Below are 19,566 nucleotides of genomic sequence, written 5' to 3'. Positions count from 1 at the left end.
TGGGCAACCTACTGACCAGCACGAGCACCAACTGTCCTGTCAGTTTCGATGCTGTCTGCAAATCTGAAAAGCTTACATTTCACATCAAGTTCATTTATGTAGATTAAAAACAACAGCAACTGAAGGTCGCTCTAAACTGGACAAAAATGTAAAAAAAAAATTTGAACCTTTGCATAGTATAGCTAGAACGTAAAAATACCTAGGATTGCATATCAAAGCTGCAACACATCTGGGAGTTTATAGAATCTCATGTTAAATTGTTAACTGATCCCCTGAATATGTTAGTGCTGTAACACCCTCCCAAGCCTGTTATTCTGTAAGAGAAAAGTAATAACATTCCACTTCAATGACCCGTACCATTTTAACAGCAATACTTTTTAACAGTCCAGAGGAAAAGATAATCTCTAATCTTAAAAATAAAAGGAATAAACTATAACTGAGTTCAACTGAGTTAACATCCGATTCATTCTATTAAACTTGTGTCAGAATAAATTCAGTAGGGACTCAATTTGAAATGTTGTAGGTAATACAAAAGATGACAAACTTCACTCCCCAAAGGAACTGTGGCTGTAAATCTCGAGCTTCAGATTTCAGGCAGCTTTATTAATGTTGTTGGGGTCTGCACTCTCAATGGACACTGTTTCAACTCTCCAAACCTGGACCTGAAATAATCTATTGCAGAAATGTTGACACTAGGCCTTAATACAATAATGACTTTTGCTATTCTAACAAGGTTCTAAACAGGATACATAATACAGAAAGAAATCTGCGAGTCATAGCTTCACTTGTCCATAGCAGTTACAAATATATTGCTAAACTAAGGAATTAGGGAATAATGGTAGTAATTATATTAAATATACAGCTTTTTCCCCATCAGAACAAAACATGGTAGGGAAATTATACATATATAATTAACTGGCAGAAGACTCAAGATACAGAGCAGGTATAAATTAAGAGTTGAAGAGTTTGGTTTAAAATAGATGGCGACTGCTACATTTATCAATAAACTCCTGGTTAATCCACTTAATTAGTGGATTAATAATAATATCTTAATAATAAACCTTGCAATCCCATGTGACTGTCAACAAACTCTTTAATACAGTGTATTAGGCACTGTAATCTCATAGTGGGTTATTGACTCCCTTTGGTCTTGCTCCACCCTATGTCCGCACTTTCCACCCCTATAATCCCAGTGCGTTCTGTCTGCTCTTCCATCTCTGGTCTACTGTGTGTCGTCCTCCACTTTAACGTCAATGCCTTCGGTCACCACATCCTTAGATTCCTGGAGCTGCTTAGTGCCTGTTTACTCATCCACAGGTGGGAACCCTTTGTGGGCCACAGAATGCCCGATCAGGAGAGTTCCACCCAGCCCGCAAGGAGGCCGCCCAATTTCACCGGGTGGCCTCCCCAAGTGGCAAAGTGGCTGATACCAGTGGTGGCACGAGGAGGCTCTTCAGTGGCAATTAATTGGCCACTTAAGGGTCTCAACTGGCCTGGGGCAGGCGAGCCGTTTCAACCTCCCCGCCGCTGGTAAAATGGCAGTCGTGTTAGGAAGATTATGGGAATGGCACCCATCGCCTCCCTCTAGATTTTACGCTCCCCCCTCCCCTGCCTCCAGTCCGCTCCCAGGGATGGTGGGGGGTGGGAAGGGGGCACCTGCAGCTTCAGCACTCAAGCACTGCTTACATGCAATTTTCATGGAGCACGAGATGTGGTATCCACTCACCCGGTTCCACTGAAGGTGTGTAGCATGCCGGCTGACACACAGCAGCACATTTCAGGATGGTTCCAGGACCGAGGGAGAAGGCACACTGGTTCTCCAATGTGACACTGGAGGTCCTGGCGGGGAAGGTCCTGTACCCATAGGTGGGGAGTAGGAGTCCATCTTGCCTTCCTGTCCCTCTCTTCTGCAGCAGCTGATGCTGCTTTGCCTGGCCTCATTTCCTCCTCCCATTCCTCCTGCAGATCAAGGGGTCCACCAGCAAGGTGCCTATGGCCAAGCACTCATTTTTCCTGAATATTCCTATAAGGTGTCCAAGAAGGTAGAGTAGCACTCACTCTTTGTAGGTGAATTTCTCAAAGAATTTCCAGAATAAATGTTGATCAGAATGTTGGTGAAGTCTTGACAAAGGGTCCCAGAAAGTCTCCTGAGCAATGTATCGTATATATACACACTGGTCATTAATATCAGTTAATAGTTCTGAGTGCTTTTGGCTTAGTTAATGCTATTTTAGCCTATGCAGTTTTGTAATGTAACCTCCCAATAGAAAGCAGTGAACCACGGTTTTTACAGATTAATATTAAGTTTGTTTTTGATGTCATGTGAGTGGCTGGAGTTGATCACTGGTTGAAATTCAATGCTCAGTACATAACTCATATGCTTGCAGTGCCCAGTCAACTCATTTACTCTATCAAGGAGGGAGTGGCTAGATTTCATGTTGAAAACTGTATACATTACATGCTATTCATTACATATAAATACATCCTTACTAACTTAGAGATTCAGGCATCCTTTTAGTTCTTTCTCCTAGTTAGTTTCTTGTGAGAGGTTCTAATAATGGGACTCATATTTAACCTCTCATGGACAGCATTCAGAAATAGTTTGTGTTTAATTATTTGTTCATCTGCTTTATGAATAGAACACACTTAATGCCTCTCATTTCATTATCTTGTTAGGATTTAGATTACTGTATATCTTGCTTTATTTACAAGATCATTATGGAGGAGGATTTCTTTGGTTCATTATGTGTAGGAGACTTGTAAGCACTTCTCTTATAAAGTAAGTTTATGATTTTGCTACACACAGCACTCAAGTTACCACCTATTGGGAAGTCCAAAATCAGGTGAGGGAGAGAATGGGGATGGGACTATGGGTTCAGTTCTGATGGTTGCTTTAAATGATGTTAAATATTTATTGGAATCCTTATAAGTTAATGGGGGCAATTTTCCCTGGATACTTTAGGAGTTAAAGAGCCTCCAAGGTAGCCAAGATGGGGTCTTAAGCTGAAACACCAGTTTAATCCGTGTTTGGCGTAAGACACCACCTTGGTAAAGAAGTTGAAGGGTGCACTATAAATTCCCTGCTAATGCAGGGAGGCTGGACCACACTTGGAGGCTAGCGCATGACCTAATGCCCTCTCCTAATGGTGACCAGTTGATTGGGTGTAAGCAAGTCACTGCAGAGGATTTCGAGCTTTGTACAGTGTGCAACTGTTTTGATTTGCTGTCAAGACAGGAGATCTACCAACAGATTGTGTTTGTACTGTACCCATTGGAGTTTAAAAGGATGAGAGGTGATCTTATTGAAACATACAAGATCCTGAGGGGACTTGATAGAGTGGATACCAGGAGGATGTTTCCTCTTGTGTGGCAGACTAGAACTAGGGGACACAGTTTAAGAATATGAGGTCTCCCTTTTAAGATGGAGATGAGGAGAATTTTTTTTCCTCAAAGGGTCGTTAGTCTGTGGAATTCTCTTCCCCAGAAAGCAGTGGAGGCTGTGTCATTGAATTTATTCAAGGCTGAGTTAGATAGATTTTTGACAGACAAGGGAGTCACAGGTTATGGGGGGTAGACAGGAAAGTGGAGTTGAGACCACAACCAGATCAGCCATGATCTTATCGAATGGCGGAGCAGGCTCAAAGGGCTGAATGGCCTACTCCTGCTCCTAAGTCCCATGTTCTTATAACTGGAAAGATTTATTCTGGGGTTTTTTCAACTGAAACACAATAGGACTGGAGTGGAAATGTGCAATAAGCACGAAATACCTACTCAGTGTTGATGATTCTTACTTTAAAACAGCTTTCTATTTTAACCTCACAGTAGAGCAGAACCTGGACTTGCATGTAGGTGACATGGAAAGGGTGAGTGGGTGGTGTTCAGGTCAGACTACATGCTGGGGTGAACTGATGAAAATTTTATGAAACAAATGAATCAATAAAGATGGTTTCCATGCTGGATTTTAACAAAGTGTAGGAAGGAATCTGCAGTGTTTTGAGAATTGCATTGTACATATTGTTCACTTGAGGCTACCATGCAGACATGAGCCAGCAGAGGGAGCTGAAAGAGAAAGTGAAAGTAAAACAGAATAAAGACGACTCCATTATGTTCAACATCATGCAGCCTTTGTCTCAGTCTTTGCCTCATATTTCTTACTAAACTCAGCTAAATCTCACTTCAGTCCCAAGAACATCACAGAATTAAGAAATTATATTGACCAGAGAGTAGTAGTCTGACTGATGTAACAAGAGGGAGCCAGTGTGATGAGCAAACCAAAGATATCTGGTTTCTAAATGGGTTACTGTCTCAGGGAGTAGAAAGACCTGGTTTTCTTGGGTGTTGTGAGGCAGTTGGACTGTCTGAGGAACAAGAGTAATGAACTGATGGGGGGGGAAAACAGAGTGCTGCAATGACTTAAGGGCAATATTATTTGAAGCCATCAGTAGCTTGTGATTTTAAGCAGATATAATATTTACCATATATTATAGCTCAATGTGACATATTTCTCGGTAAAAAGAAACTCAGTCAATCTGCATTTCCTCCAGATGATATTTTGGGTGTGAATTAGTTGCCATACTATTTTAACATTGTGACATAAAAAAAGCATTTTTTTCCATTGAATGCTTACAATTATTTATGGTAGCGAGATTTAGTGCAGTTAAAGAACTGTATTCACTTATCACCTTTCTCAGAAAAATCCAAAAATATTTCATTTACAATGAATTACCTTGTGTTGTAATATTGGTACACATGTCAACCACTTAGGTCCCACAAGGAACAATGACGTGAATGATCAGTTTTTTGGTGATTTGATTGAATATTGTCCAGAAGAACTGCCTGTTGCTCTTGAATTAGTGCCTTAACATCTTTAGAATCTAACTGAACCAGCCTTGTTTAACATCTCATGAAGGACAGTACCTCAAACAATACAATGCTCCCACAGCATGCATTATCTGCTTCAATAGTATACTGAGTTTCTGGGCTAGTGTTTAATACTGGAATCAGAGATCCAGTCTATAGGCATTATTATTTACACAGCCCCTGAGGTACTTCATTCATATTGTTATGACCAGGTGAGGAAGGGGTCTCAGGCTCTCCTCTTGCCCCTTTCCTGGTGGCCGTAACAGGGTTTATCTTTTAAAACACAGTGATTTTAGCTTACCACCTCAGTGAGTCTTTACTCACTGCTGTCTAATTGTAATTGCAAATGAACCAGACAGGTTTTCTTAGGTTTAAACAAGAAAGATGGAAGTTTATTAGCCTTATCACTCTAACTCGGTTAAAATAAGTGATGTAACCACACTAGCATGCACATGAGATAAACACACACAAATAGATACAAAGGGGGAGAAAGAATTGTGGAGGGTTAAAGCAGAGTTTGTAATAAATGGAATTCAGTTACTGGGTTGGAGTTCTCGCAGGGGCCCAGTGCATAATTTCCAGCTTGCTTCTCTGGTAGCAGAAGGCCAATGATTCTTTGTCTGTAATCTTGAGGCGTAGAAACTGCCACCATGGTTTTCCTGGGACTTTGCTGGAGAGTGAGAGAGTCAGAGAGAAGGAGACCTTCCTTCTCCTTTCTGTTCAAATTGCAGTCTCTCCTTTCTGAGTGGCAGAATTTTAAAAAGTCCCCTGTCTGGCCAGCAGGTAGGTCATGTGACCTTCTCTGTGTGAAACAGCAGCTTCTGGGGGGGTTGTTGATTTCAAAGCTTTCCAGACACACTCGGTTGGGGGTGTGGGGGTGTTGAGTTCTGGATCTTACACTATTGCCTAGACTAATCTTGTTAATTGAATCAGTGAGCACGCCCATTCTCTCTCTATTCAACTGTCTCTCAGAATGCAAATGTGCAACCATGTTTTCAGCTGTTCAGCTCTTGTTTTTTTAAAAACAAGTTATGTGCAATGTCCAGTAAAAAAGTTGAAGTAGTGTCCCATATGACAAAATTAATATGTTTCCATTTGGTAGGTGTGATTTCTGCCACAATATCAATTAAAATTAAATAGAGTGAAACATCAAAATATGAACTAACTGTGATTTTTGCATGCAGTGTTTCAGTGTGCATGCAGAAGGACTTAGAAACCAATGGGGTGCATTTCCCATAAGAATCACTCACACTTTGTACTCCCGTATTGGGCTGAATGAAGTTTTGAAGGAAGGGTCTCTCACTATCCAGGAAAAGCTGACTATGGCAAGAAAAATTAAAAGCTTGCCTACACTTATTTGCACTGACGCATGCACAGAGGGCAGAATGCATTTGAAGATATCTTGATGTAAGTCAATTCTGTCAATTAATACAGAGAATTCAACAAGTTTGAATGGATTTTGTGTGACCGTGTTGGAAACATCAAGGTTCCTGGAATAACATTGAATGCCAGAGCGGAAGCATATTTTTCAGATGATCTTATGCATCAGAAAGCCTATCTTCAGTGATGTGCATCACCTTTAACACTTGTTAAGTGATGCACCAGCTGTTGCACTAAATTTTACGGACCCAGGCATTCGTATCAATTTTTAATGCATGTTAAGTTTTCAAACTACATTAAAGCAGATATGATGATGCAATTACTTTGATGCAAGCTACAAAAATGATTAGTGGGCTTTTTTTAACAAATCATCGTAATTGTCAGATTCCTGTTATTCCCTCTATATCACATGTCCCTTGTGTGGAATCTTCCTGCACGAGTTGAGTTTGAATTCGAGTTGTGTTCCCGTTGAGTGCTCTTGGTCAACAATTCCCTTGGGTAAAAGTTGAGCAGTCAGTGCATGTAGCAATGTGTGCTCTGTGGAGGAGGAATTTCTTAAACAATAGGCTGACTTTTTAAATCTGCTGACCTTTGGTAACCTTGCACTCTAGTACAGGCAAAAAAGATTCCTTTCTGTTGACATATTGGAAATGAGGGTTAAAATATCAACACCAAAAACATCACCACCTTCTGATTACCTTCCATAACCAAAAGTTCCAAGCCATTATGACAATGCATAATGTGGTTAATCGTTTTGGCACTTTTGTTACTTTGAATGGGCCAAACGCCAGGATGGAGGAGAGGGGGTGGCGGGGTGGCGGGGTGGGGGGAGTTGGTGAAAGTGATGCACAGCCAGACCACACTTAGCCCAAGTTAACTGATTGATTTATATATGATTCTGGTATCAAAAACAATTGATGAGAAGTTGCAATTCTCATGTAAAATGCATGGTTGGTGCTTTGCTATGAGCATTTATTTCCTTCGATCAAATTCCTCTCAATGCTTTTGTTATACAGGTGCTAAAACTGCTAACATTCACATTAAAAATAATACAAGGAGGAATTTGGTATAAGTAGTTGAAATTAATGGTGATCTTGATTTCTCCTCTTAAATGGCTGAACTAGGAAAAAAATTAACTTATCTCTTGGTTGCAAGCAATCACAGAAACCAGGCTGAATGAAAAGAAGCAAGTAACGTGACCCCATTGGGTATGAAATCACTGCAATAACGTAGTTCTTAGCAGAAGGTACATGCTGGATCCAGGAAAATGAACAGCCATATTAGGTGAAAATTGTTGATTCTGTATTCCCAATGTGCATCACAGATTCCATTCTGATTGCAGTCTGCAGTCCTAGTCATGTCCATATGGTTGTGTTAACAGCTCAAAAAGTAATAAAGTGTGACACACTTTGTATTACTGTATCTAGTTGTTACTGATTACTTTTTCCAAACTAGGAATATTTTATGAAGTACTTTAGCACCAGATAAAGAAACTGTGGAATGATGTAGCTTTCAGGGAGAATGCTGTCCTATCATTGTAAATCCAGTTTAGAAATAAATACCAAAAGTAACAGTGTAGCTTTAATAATCCTGTCAGGTGGCACTTTCAATATGCAAGAGATTTGTGTGTTTTTATTTCACTATATTTGATTGTAAATGCAACAGGAAATATATAAAAGTTTAAAAGTCACTAATTGGCAGTGCTCACAGGCAATTACTTTTAAATTGCCTCCACCTTCCTGTAACTATCTGCTTGTCACCCACTCTGGTCATAGGAACATAAGAATATAGAAACAGGAATAGGCCATTATGCCTAAAAATAAAATGACCTTTAACTCATCAATGTATGTCAAGGGAACATAAATACAATTGATGTAGGAAATAGGAGCAGAATAGGCCATTTGGCCCCTCAAACCTACTCCGCCATTCAACTAGAACGTGGCTGATCATTTTCCTACACTATCCCCAGACCCCTGGATATCTTTAATATCTAGAAGTCTATCGATCTCTGTCTTGAACATACGCAATGACTGAGCTTCCACAGCCCTCTGGGGTAGAGAACTCCAAAGATTCACCACCCTTTGAATGAAGAAATTTCTCCTCATCTCAGTCCTAAATAGCCTACCTCTTTTTCTGAGACTGTGTCCTCTGGTTCTAGACACCCCCAGCCAAGGGAAACATCCTTCCTGCATCTACCTTGCCGATCCCTTTCTATTGACATACATGTCAAAACATTAATGCACTATGTCAAAGAATCAGCAAGTTATTCCTCTCAAGCCCTAGAACTGTCAGACCATGATTTTCTGACATATTTTGCTAATAGTGCAATATGTAGGAAAAAGATCAATGTTTTGTACGATCTTAGAAGTGTAGTAACAAGGTCAAGGCATAAGGGTATGCAAATGTGAATCCAAATATTTGATTGATTTGAAATTAGCCTGTTTAATTCCGAATGGGAAGGTGAAGTACTGCAGCTGGTTAAGTGTGAGGCTTAAGACCAAAAGGTCTTGCATTCGCCCAAGCCTCGAAGTCCTAGAGGAGAAGCAGGAAACTGCAACATGGCATGTTACCCTTATGTTTGGCAACGGGGATCAGTGCTATACCTCATTGGGTATTTTCATTTAGGCCTGATAGAGTCTATCATTTGTAGGTAATCTCTTTCTCTCTCTCCTGACAGATGCCAATCCATATGGAAGTTGAATATTTTAAATAATGTGCACTTCCAATTAAGGCATACCCTTTTTGTTTAACCACACATTCAAAATGCTAATAATTTTTGAACTTATGCCTACTCAGGGGCTGATGGGTGAATTAATTGATTAATGGAGAAACAGAAAAAAAAACATGCAGTTTGTGTGACCTTCAACCATTCTCCTAATTTAATGTTTGTACAGAAACCAAACTTCTGTGACATACTTACAAAAGCCCTACGATATGACAAATGCCTTTAGAAAAATAAATGGGCATGTGGTAATGTAAAGCAGATCTGTTTAATTTTGGCTGTTCAAGTGTTAATGGCAACATTATTCATTAGGTAACAGTGCTCCATCACGGAATTACAAAGAGCCTGGGAACTGCTTGTAGTTTAGAAAATCATGCAGTCTGTTGAAACAATCACTAAGAATGGCTACACAGGTTTTTAAAACTGGTTCTACTTTACAAACCCAGGAAAGTGAATACATTTGCAACATGCACAATTATTCTCATAGGCACTTTTATAGAACTATCACAAATGAAACTATAGACTGAGGGCCACCTGCAGTTACATCATTGTGAGGAACACCTGGCAGCGCTGGAACTGAAAACCATTGGGGCTTTTTGCAGAGTTATGAAGCTTGACATTGACACAATTACAGCCACATTTATTGCTGATCTTTTTACTTTATTGTTTACAAAGCTCTACTTGTAACTTGCACCTGTTTACTCTCACTGATTGAGTATTATTCAATTGTTATAGTACATTTCACTGAATTCTTCTAGGAAACAATAGTGATTTTACTAACAATCACAATTCCACATACCTCCAGTTCCTATTTCACTAACAATCCTTATTAACACTTATATTATGCCTGCTGTACTGTGTTGAGAGCATCAGCTGTATAATGGTATAGTTTGAATGGTATAACAGACGTTCATAGAATTGTAGAATAGTACAGTACAGAAGGAGACCATTTAGCCCACTGAGCCTGCAACAGCTCTTTTGAAAAGTAATCCAGTTAGTTGCACTCCCCTGCTCTTTCCCCATATCCCCACAATTTCTTTTCCTCCTTCAATATTTATCCAATTTGATAGCCATTACTGAATCTGTATCCACCACCCTATCAGGTAATGCATTCCAAATTCTAACTAGTCGTTGTGTCAGAAAGTTTTTCCTTATGTTGTTTCTGGTTCTTTTGCTGATCACCTTTAAATTTGTGCCCTCTGGTTATTGACCCTTCAGCCATTGGAAACAATTTCCCTTTATTTACCTTACCTAACCACTTCATGATTTTAAACAGCTCTATCACATCTCCTCTTAGCCTTCCCTGCTCTAAGGAGAACAACCACGGCTTGTCTAGTCTATCTACTGAACCATAATATCTCATCCCTGGAACCATTCTAGTAAATATGTTCCATACTCTCTCCAAAGCCTGACTTCAAAGCAGTAATTCAATCCCAGATCTTACTGATACTCACAAATCGCTTAAGCTTTGCTCTCCTAGTTTATTGAATTGAATCATTCTCTTTTAAAAAAAATAATTCTTGGGTGCTGAGCATTGCTGGCTAGGCCAACATTTATTGCCCATCCCTATTTGCCCGTGAGAAGGCACCTTCTTGAAACCATTGCAATCCATGTGATGTTGGTACACCCACAGTGCTTTTTTTTCCTGCAGCAGTTTGGTACAGCTGAATGGCTTGCTAGGCCATTTCAGAGGGCAGTTAAGAGTCAACCACATTGCTGTGGGTCTGGAGTCACATATAGCTAGACCTGGTAAGGATGACAGATTTCTTCCTCTGAAGAACATTAGTGAATCAAATGGGTTTTTATGACAATCCAGTAGTTTCATGATCATTATTAATGAGACTAGCATTTCATTCCAGATTTATCAATTAAGTAAGTTTGAATTCCACCAGCTGCAGCAGGATTTGAACTCATGTTCCCAGAGCATTAGCCCAGGATTACTAGTCCAGTAACATTACCACTATGCTACTATCCCCAAATATCTAGAATACTAGTTCTGATGATGCTGGCAGACCCCTAAAACTTTGCAAGAAATGAAAAGTGAGAAATAGCCTCAGGTGCACATTAGCTGCAGTAAGAAAGTCACTTCACCTTTCAGAGGCTGCAGTGACATCTTGCAGTTTGTTATTAGTGTGCTTTATGAGTGTTTTCTCAGAAAACTTGTGCGATTAATGTCAGGTAATAAAGTGCTAGTTTCATATTTGTTGTGGCAGTAAATTCATTTTATGATTAATAATAATGCTTACATTTATCTCACAAAATTCAACATTCTTTACTTCATGAGTTACTTTCTGAATTGCAGTGACTGTTTCTATATAGGCAACATTAGTCACCCAATCATATACCAGTTAAAATCAAGTTAAATAATGAGCTTACCAACATGTAAATGAACCCCTTCAAATTCAGAAACAAATCTACGTTATCTAAATACATTACCTGTTGTCTAGCTCAGGTCGATTTACTGTCCTTCCACAGCCAGTGAGCTGGAGTGGGACACCCGCTTGGTGCCTGTGATGTTAAACCCTAATTTAGTTCGGACCTCACGTCAGTACAAACCTGTGGGTGGAGCAGCTGCTCCGCTGACTTTCCCCCGGGGTTTTGGGCATAAGTTCAATTTCTTGTTCACAGGCACTAAAATAATTTGAGTCACAGAATCATTGGGTAGCATGATACTTGCACGAACATTCAGTATATTTTGCTGTGTTCTCAACATTCTCAAGTTTGCCAGCTCAAATTTCTACCAATTGACACAAGGACAGGAAATGTCAATCTGTAGGATATCAGTAGAGCAGAGTTTATTGACAGCTCCATATTTGACATTTTATGACACAAAATGGCAGGTCTTCCCAGGAAGTGGACATGCCACTGAATCTTCAAATACCTCCATGATACTGTTATAAATATTTTACATTGTGTAGATGGGAGGAACATTTTACATTCTTTCCATATTTATTATTTTCATGTGAATTTTTGCCAACAAACTCAACTGGTCACAAAAAATGTGTTGGTCTTGCATTAAAGTTATTTTTCTTTAAAAATCACAATGGAGTGACCTTTTAGCTCACTGGTAGCATTCCTGTCTCTGAGTAAGGAAAATCTAGGATTCAAACCCTGCATTGCTGGTGAGTGGAGACCAGAGCTCCAGCTCTGAATTCAGGGTTGACATTCAGCGGAATACTTGAGCTCGGGGTGGGGGGGCGGTGTCCCACACCACACCACCTCCCCACCACCACCATCTTATGGGTTGTGGCAGCTCATAAAACCCTCTTGCTATTCAGGACAAACTACCCTGATGGTGGGAGTAAAGATAGTTATGAACAAGAAAGCAGCATTGACACTGTGATTTGTCAGACTGTTAATCAGCCTGTGAATCCTTCCATTACTTCTCACTATTCTCCAAGGGAAGACTGCGAAGGTACAAAAGCAACAATTTCTTTAGCATGAGTCAGTCAACGAAACCTTTTCGTGCATAATACGTGGCAATGTGCTTCATTATCCTTTCTTGCCCTATTGTTTTCAACTTCTTGCATCTATATTATTGTGTCTTACTTCAGCAGAAGATTGGAATGGACCAATCTCACTGACCTCTCCACAGACACTGCCAATGTCATGATACCATCAATTGTGTGGTTAAGAGAAATGATGATTTCCACCTACTTCCCTCGAGAGCTTCCCTCCCTCCTTCAGAAGGCCTGGTAATGACACAATTGCCTCCAATTAAACAAAACCTTTCAACTAAAAGCCAGTCACACCAGGATCTGAATTCTGGTTTCCTCCCTCCCTTCACTGAGAGATCAATGTTCTACTGCTGCCACTTTTAGGTCACGCAAGTATAATATGCTCCTTCCAGTGTTGTGTCAGACATGTTAAGCTAATCAGATACTGTTTGATGACTAAAAGATGTTCCAATGGAAGCAATAAACCTTACTCTTCTAAATAAATGCATGCCGTCCCTTCATTTCCAAATTGCAATCCAGCTGAGATGTTCCATTCTGCCTCTTAATGCACAGTTTATTGGTTACATATAAAACAATTCCTAAATATACAAGTGTGGAGCAACATTTTTGTTGAATGAGATATGCTTACAACTTATTCAAGAAAAAAAATTGTTTAAAATGTCGACACTGTTTAGAAGTTGCCTTCGCTTAACAGACAATCCTTTCACTAGACAGCTCCTTGTTAACAGACATCAATTCAGTCGCAACATTGAAGAACTTTCTTACTCAACCATGCAGAAGAGGACTCTGCACTAGACCTTTGCAGATAATCTGACCTCAGTAACTTCCACAAAAACATCACACAGCCACACCTTTTTTCAGTTACTTTCACAAGATTTCTGTTCTGCTAATGAAAAGTCCAACACATCGGGGAAAAGGTTTTGAAGATATTTAACAGCTTCAAATATAGGAATATATATTTTTAACTTACCTTCATATGTGAGATACACACGTGGTAAAGTATGCTGATGGCTCAAAACTTTGCTGGACTCCAGAAAGATTCCCAGAACCACAAGAAGAAATAATTTTGCCATTTTGTAAGCTTTAAATATTATGTCCAATCAGAATAAGCTGCAGGAAAATCAAAAGAGAGCTGTTACATAGATATCGCTACAACAGATCCATCATGTTATAAGACATCTTAAAAGACGTACTCATTTTAATCCACTAAAAAATGTCCTTTTTCTACAAAAAATTGCCTCACATTTTTGTTGGGGTGAGTGTGGGTGAGTTCCCAGTCTGGGATCAGACTGAAACAGTTTAAGATTTTAAGAAAACATGTTTCCCTACAAGTATATTCTTCCAATAAAACTCACTAAGTTTGGTTTTATCTCCGCTGGAGATTTGCCTGTGCTTCTATATATGAAGGTGCCCAAATGGAGATCTGTAGGAGAATCATTTTGAAGCAATCAGTATGATTATTAAAATGAAGCATAATGATATTATTGCACTTTTATAACATTGTACAGCCAATTTGTGTTATTCAAGTTTCATGATTGTACATAAAGAGCTAGGTGCCACCCCTAGAGTTAGCATCTATTTCATTCTACAGTGCACACTGTTGGAACCTATCCCATTTCATATAGCCTTATGTAGCCACAATTAACTCAATCCAACCAAAATGCTGTGGTCTCCAGTTAAGGAAATTAACTGTCTTGTTTGTGTTTTTCTGCCAGTCTTTTGTTAAAATAATCTTTCCAGCAGTCTGCCATCCTCATTGTCAATTGATAGGGCCTAATCCTGGGGAAAAGAAACCTTTTAGGAATGAACATTGTTTCCATTGACCACACCAATGTGGGATACTGTGTATGAAAAATGTAATCACTTTCCAGTTTTCTGGCTTTGAAGCATAAATATTTGCCCTTTGACATGATGCTTAATGCAGAAAACCACAGCCTGCTTCAACAACCATCACACTAACACTAACACTAATTATTTTATGGAATTTAATGCATGAGCCAGTTTGCCAGTATGGGCACAAGCTTTTACCAGCTTATTAATGGCACATAATATTCTGTGTTCTTAATAAATCGCACTTTTTCCCCTTTAGAAATAATCGCTTAAGTGGTTACTTTTAAAGAGATGTTAATGATAAAAGTTCTTTGGATTGATTCAACTGCAAAAAGAAAAGCCTTTACGTTACTGGAAAGAGAAGTTTGAAGGAACAATTTAGAGTAATAGTGCTTAGGTTGCAGAAAGAATATGAAAAGGATTGAAAAGGTCCTGGTTAATCACAATTGTGTGCTTCGATCACAGAGCATTGAGCTTGTGTTGAAGGCAACATATGGCAAGCAGATTTAAAAGCTGCCATTGTTATTCAAAATCATGATTTACAACTCAATATCCCATTGCATCCATTTGTCGTACATGAAAAATATGTAAGATGAATGTTTTACAAACATTTATGCTGGAGTGCAAAAACGTCAATCAATATTAAATCCACACTATTCATCGCTGAATACTTTTGTGCTGCCCAACAATTACTGCATTCAATTTCTACCCTTTCATCCCCAAGACATTCTCTTTGCCTGCTGCAAACCACAGCATTGGTAGTGTGTCTTCAGTTGATTTCTCAGATCCATACTGGGTTTGTATTTACATCAAAGAGGCAAATATATATTTGTATTAAAGGTGCAAGATAAATTTGGGCATCAGAGAGCTAATTCTATGACCCTGAGCTTCCAATGGGGACTGTGCTCACAAGTGGCACAAGTCACAGGGAGATTCAACATTGTTGCCCTGATTCCGTAACTCCTGCTCCCAGTAAGCTCCTTCTGGGACGACAGGATCAAGCAAATATTTTCCACATTATCGCGTCCCTAGCATCATAAAGTACCAATATAACTTTGAAACACTAGTGTTTTATTTCTATTGAGAAACCTAGGTGAGGACAAAGGCCTAAAGTGAAAGGCATCATCAAAGTTGAAAGAGAAGGGTACATCAAGAATTGTGATAAGAAGGTAGCAAGCTTGTCGTATTAATGTCATGTCAATTTGTGATACTACTGAAGTGTAACAGATGGCTGGGAATGTGTTCCAAGTCTCTGCTATTATCTTGCAGCTGAGATTGTGTTACAATGTTTATGAAAACTCTTGTGAATCCCAAGAGTATGTTAAAGCTTAAACATATTTGTGGATGTTTTTTTAAAACTTTGCTCACTTATTCAGGTACATGTGTGTGTATGAATCCCTACTGAAGTTTTTCCATTGGTCTTCTGATCGCACAGATGAATTTTCATTATATCTGCCAACTGCTACCATGATGCTTGTTAGGATTTTCCATACACCTGCCTGCTAGGTAATATTTTGTTTAAATGTAAGAGTACATTGTTGGTTTTCCTGTTTCCCCCTCCACCCTCCAAATGGATTAATGGACAAAGTTATTACTCGAGAGATTCTGAACCATACAAACCAGAAAAATGCCAAGGTCAATTTCCAGTCTGTGCTGAATGTGTCAATCTCAGTTGGGACAGCAGTTACAGCAGTGCTACAATTGGTTTCAATAACCCTCGGTGGGCAGAACAGATCTAGCTGATTTATACTCTCAATTTTTCTCTAATGATAACACTGTAGGATATCATGTGGTTTTACTGGAAAATAAAATGTGTGATCTTTTCACATGGCAGAAGAGTGACTTACTCAAACTTAATAGATTCTTTGTTACTTGGTTTGATCTTCCTATATAAAGTCAGCAATGCTGTAGCATAAAACAGCATGTGTTTCAAAGATGGGGAATTTTTATATTCTTTTGTGGAGCTTCTCTTGCCCAGCAGATGTATCTTCAGCAGAAACAGTGGAACAGTCTGAAACACAGCTTTCTCCGTGGTGACTGCAAGTGTATATACTGTGATTTGATTTGCTGATGATAGGAAGATTGGCGAGATGATCTTATAGGAAGACAAGATAACCATTCAGGTTTTGAATCCCCTACCCACAGCACACCACCAACCACCCCACCCCCCGCCCACCACTCGCTGAGATCCTGCTTCATCTGACAGCTTGGGAACTGTGAAACCTCACCACCCTACAGTGGCAGATGAACCCAAATGACAGATTGTTTGGGCCTGAGGCTTACAGCCATCTGTCTTGCTGTACATGCTCAGTTACCTGTGATACTGGGTTTCTAGAGAAATGTTAACCATTACCTGTGGAACTTCCACATCTGTCCCAAATACTTGATTATAATGTTAGGAGGTTTCACTGTAAATATTTGTCTTTACAAACATTATGAAATTAGATGATATAGGATTAATTATCAATGCTCTCCAATGTTTCACTTAGGCAACTAGCACTGGAAGGTTATTTATATAGGTAAGAGACAGCAATGAATAAAGCATATGTGTATTAGGAGGAGTTACACCATATCAATGATTCTTTTGCCAAGTAATACCTGTAGAATGCGAAACACTTGTAGAGGACATGCATGCTAATATCTAAGGGTTGGTATGTGTATATTAGTCCCTGACATAACTTAGTTATAGCTGAGAGCATTTTGTTGAGCTAACTTTGGAGTTTATTTAACCTTTGTCCTCCTCTCTCATCCCACCACTTAGTGCAATGGCAGCATTCTTGTACTACTTTAAAAAAGGGCAAGGTCGAATTAGAGTTTACTCGACAGATTCTATCCATACTGAAAGATTGCTGTGTTTTGCACTCTTACCCATGGAGTATTGAAAATAATTTTTCTGTTAATTTCTGTGACTATATAATTCTTTTTCTTTTCTTTCTTTCTTTTGGGCCTCCTTATCTCGAGAGACAATGGATACGCGCCTGGAGGTGGTCAGTGGTTTGTGAAGCAGCGCCTGGAGTGGCTATAAAGGCCAATTCTGGAGTGACAGGCTCTTCCACAGGTGCTGCAGAGAAATTTGTTTGTTGGGGCTGTTGCACAGTTGGCTCTCCCCTTGCGCCTCTGTCTTTTTTCCTGCCAACTACTAAGTCTCTTCGACTCGCCACAATTTAGCCCTGTCTTTATGGCTGCCTGCCAGCTCTGGCGAATGCTGGCAACTGACTCCCACGACTTGTGATCAATGTCACACGATTTCATGTCGCGTTTGCAGACGTCTTTATAACGGAGACATGGACGGCCGGTGGGTCTGATACCAGTGGCGAGCTCGCTGTACAATGTGTCTTTGGGGATCCTGCCATCTTCCATGCGGCTCACATGGCCAAGCCATCTCAAGCGCCGCTGACTCAGTAGTGTGTATAAGCTGGGGGTGTTGGCCGCTTCAAGGACTTCTGTGTTGGAGATATAGTCCTGCCACCTGATGCCAAGTATTCTCCGAAGGCAGCGAAGATGGAATGAATTGAGACGTCGCTCTTGGCTGGCATACGTTGTCCAGGCCTCGCTGCCGTAGAGCAAGGTACTGAGGACACAGGCCTGATACACTCGGACTTTTGTGTTCCGTGTCAGTGCGCCATTTTCCCACACTCTCTTGGCCAGTCTGGACATAGCAGTGGAAGCCTTACCCATGCGCTTGTTGATTTCTGCATCTAGAGACAGGTTACTGGTGATAGTTGAGCCTAGGTAGGTGAACTCTTGAACCACTTCCAGAGCGTGGTCGCCAATATTGATGGATGGAGCATTTCTGACATCCTGCCCCATGATGTTCGTTTTCTTGAGGCTGATGGTTAGGCCAAATTCATTGCAGGCAGACGCAAACCTGTCGATGAGACTCTGCAGGCATTCTTCAGTGTGAGATGTTAAAGCAGCATCGTCAGCAAAGAGGAGTTCTCTGATGAGGACTTTCCGTACTTTGGACTTCGCTCTTAGACGGGCAAGGTTGAACAACCTGCCCCCTGATCTTGTGTGGAGGAAAATTCCTTCTTCAGAGGATTTGAACGCATGTGAAAGCAGCAGGGAGAAGAAAATCCCAAAAAGTGTGGGTGCGAGAACACAGCCCTGTTTCACACCACTCAGGATAGGAAAGGGCTCTGATGAGGAGCCACCATGTTGAATTGTGCCTTTCATATTGTCATGGAATGAGGTGATGATACTTAGTAGCTTTGGTGGACATCCGATCTTTTCTAGTAGTCTGAAGAGACCACGTCTGCTGACGAGGTCAAAGGCTTTGGTGAGATCAATGAAAGCAATGTAGAGGGGCATCTGTTGTTCACGGCATTTCTCCTGTATCTGACGAAGGGAGAACAGCATGTCAATAGTCGATCTCTCTGCACGAAAGCCACACTGTGCCTCAGGGTAGACGCGCTCGGCCAGCTTCTGGAGCCTGTTCAGAGCGACTCGAGCAAAGACTTTCCCCACTATGCTGAGCAGGGAGATTCCACGGTAGTTGTTGCAGTCACCGCGGTCACCTTTGTTTTTATAGAGGGTGATGATGTTGGCATCGCGCATGTCCTGGGGTACTGCTCCCTCGTCCCAGCACAGGCATAGCAGTTCATGTAGTGCTGAGAGTATAGCAGGCTTGGCACTCTTGATTATTTCAGGGGTAATGCTGTCCTTCCCAGGGGCTTTTCCGCTGGCTAGGGAATCAATGGCATCACTGAGTTCCGATTTGGTTGGCTGTATGTCCAGCTCATCCATGACTGGTAGAGGCTGGGCTGCATTGAGGGCAGTCTCAGTGACAGCATTCTCCCTGGAGTACAGTTCTAGGTAGTGCTCAACCCAGCGGTCCATCTGTTTGCGTTGGTCAGTGATTATGTCCCCCGATTTAGATTTGAGGGGGGCGATCTTCTTGATGGTTGGCCCAAGAGCTCTCTTCATGCCATCATACATTCCTCTGATGTTTCCGGTGTCTGAGGCCAGCTGAATATGACTGCATAGGTGTTGCCAGTAGTCGTTTGCGCAACGCCTAGCCGTTCTTTGTGCAGTACTTCTGGCTGCTTTAAGTGCTGCGGATGTTAAATCGCTGGGGGCTTTCTTGTAGTTCAAAAGTGCAATGCGCTTAGCGGCTATGACAGGTTCCAGCTCTTCATTATGAGATTGAAACCAGTCTGCATTTCTCTTCGCACTTTTGCCGTAGGTGGTCAAAGCTGACTCATAGATGGCGTCTCTGATGTGGGCCCACTTGGTCTCAGCATCCCCTGTGGGAGTGTTTTGAAGGGCTGTTACAAGTGAATTTAGAAATTTTTGTAACAGCTGTGGGTGAGAAAT

General features: G+C 40.7%; 1 protein-coding gene across 7 annotated transcripts in view; it reads right to left on the bottom strand.

Moving 5' to 3' along the window:
- Positions 1-19,566, bottom strand: part of sema3c (sema domain, immunoglobulin domain (Ig), short basic domain, secreted, (semaphorin) 3C) — a 296,068-nt gene that overhangs the window by 95,755 nt on the left and 180,747 nt on the right. For all 7 annotated transcript variants that reach the window (XM_068059199.1, XM_068059194.1, XM_068059200.1 and 4 more), the window contains one exon: positions 13,391-13,530. In XM_068059199.1, coding sequence (XP_067915300.1) covers positions 13,391-13,493 — 103 coding nt within the window. In that variant the 5' untranslated portion in view covers positions 13,494-13,530. The remainder of the gene's footprint in view (positions 1-13,390; positions 13,531-19,566) is intronic.

The sequence above is a fragment of the Heterodontus francisci genome, chromosome 27, assembly GCF_036365525.1.
Source record: "Heterodontus francisci isolate sHetFra1 chromosome 27, sHetFra1.hap1, whole genome shotgun sequence".
NCBI lineage: Eukaryota > Metazoa > Chordata > Chondrichthyes > Heterodontiformes > Heterodontidae > Heterodontus > Heterodontus francisci.
The sequence above is the reverse complement of the archived record's forward strand: the minus strand, read 5'-3'. Positions and strand labels throughout refer to the sequence as shown.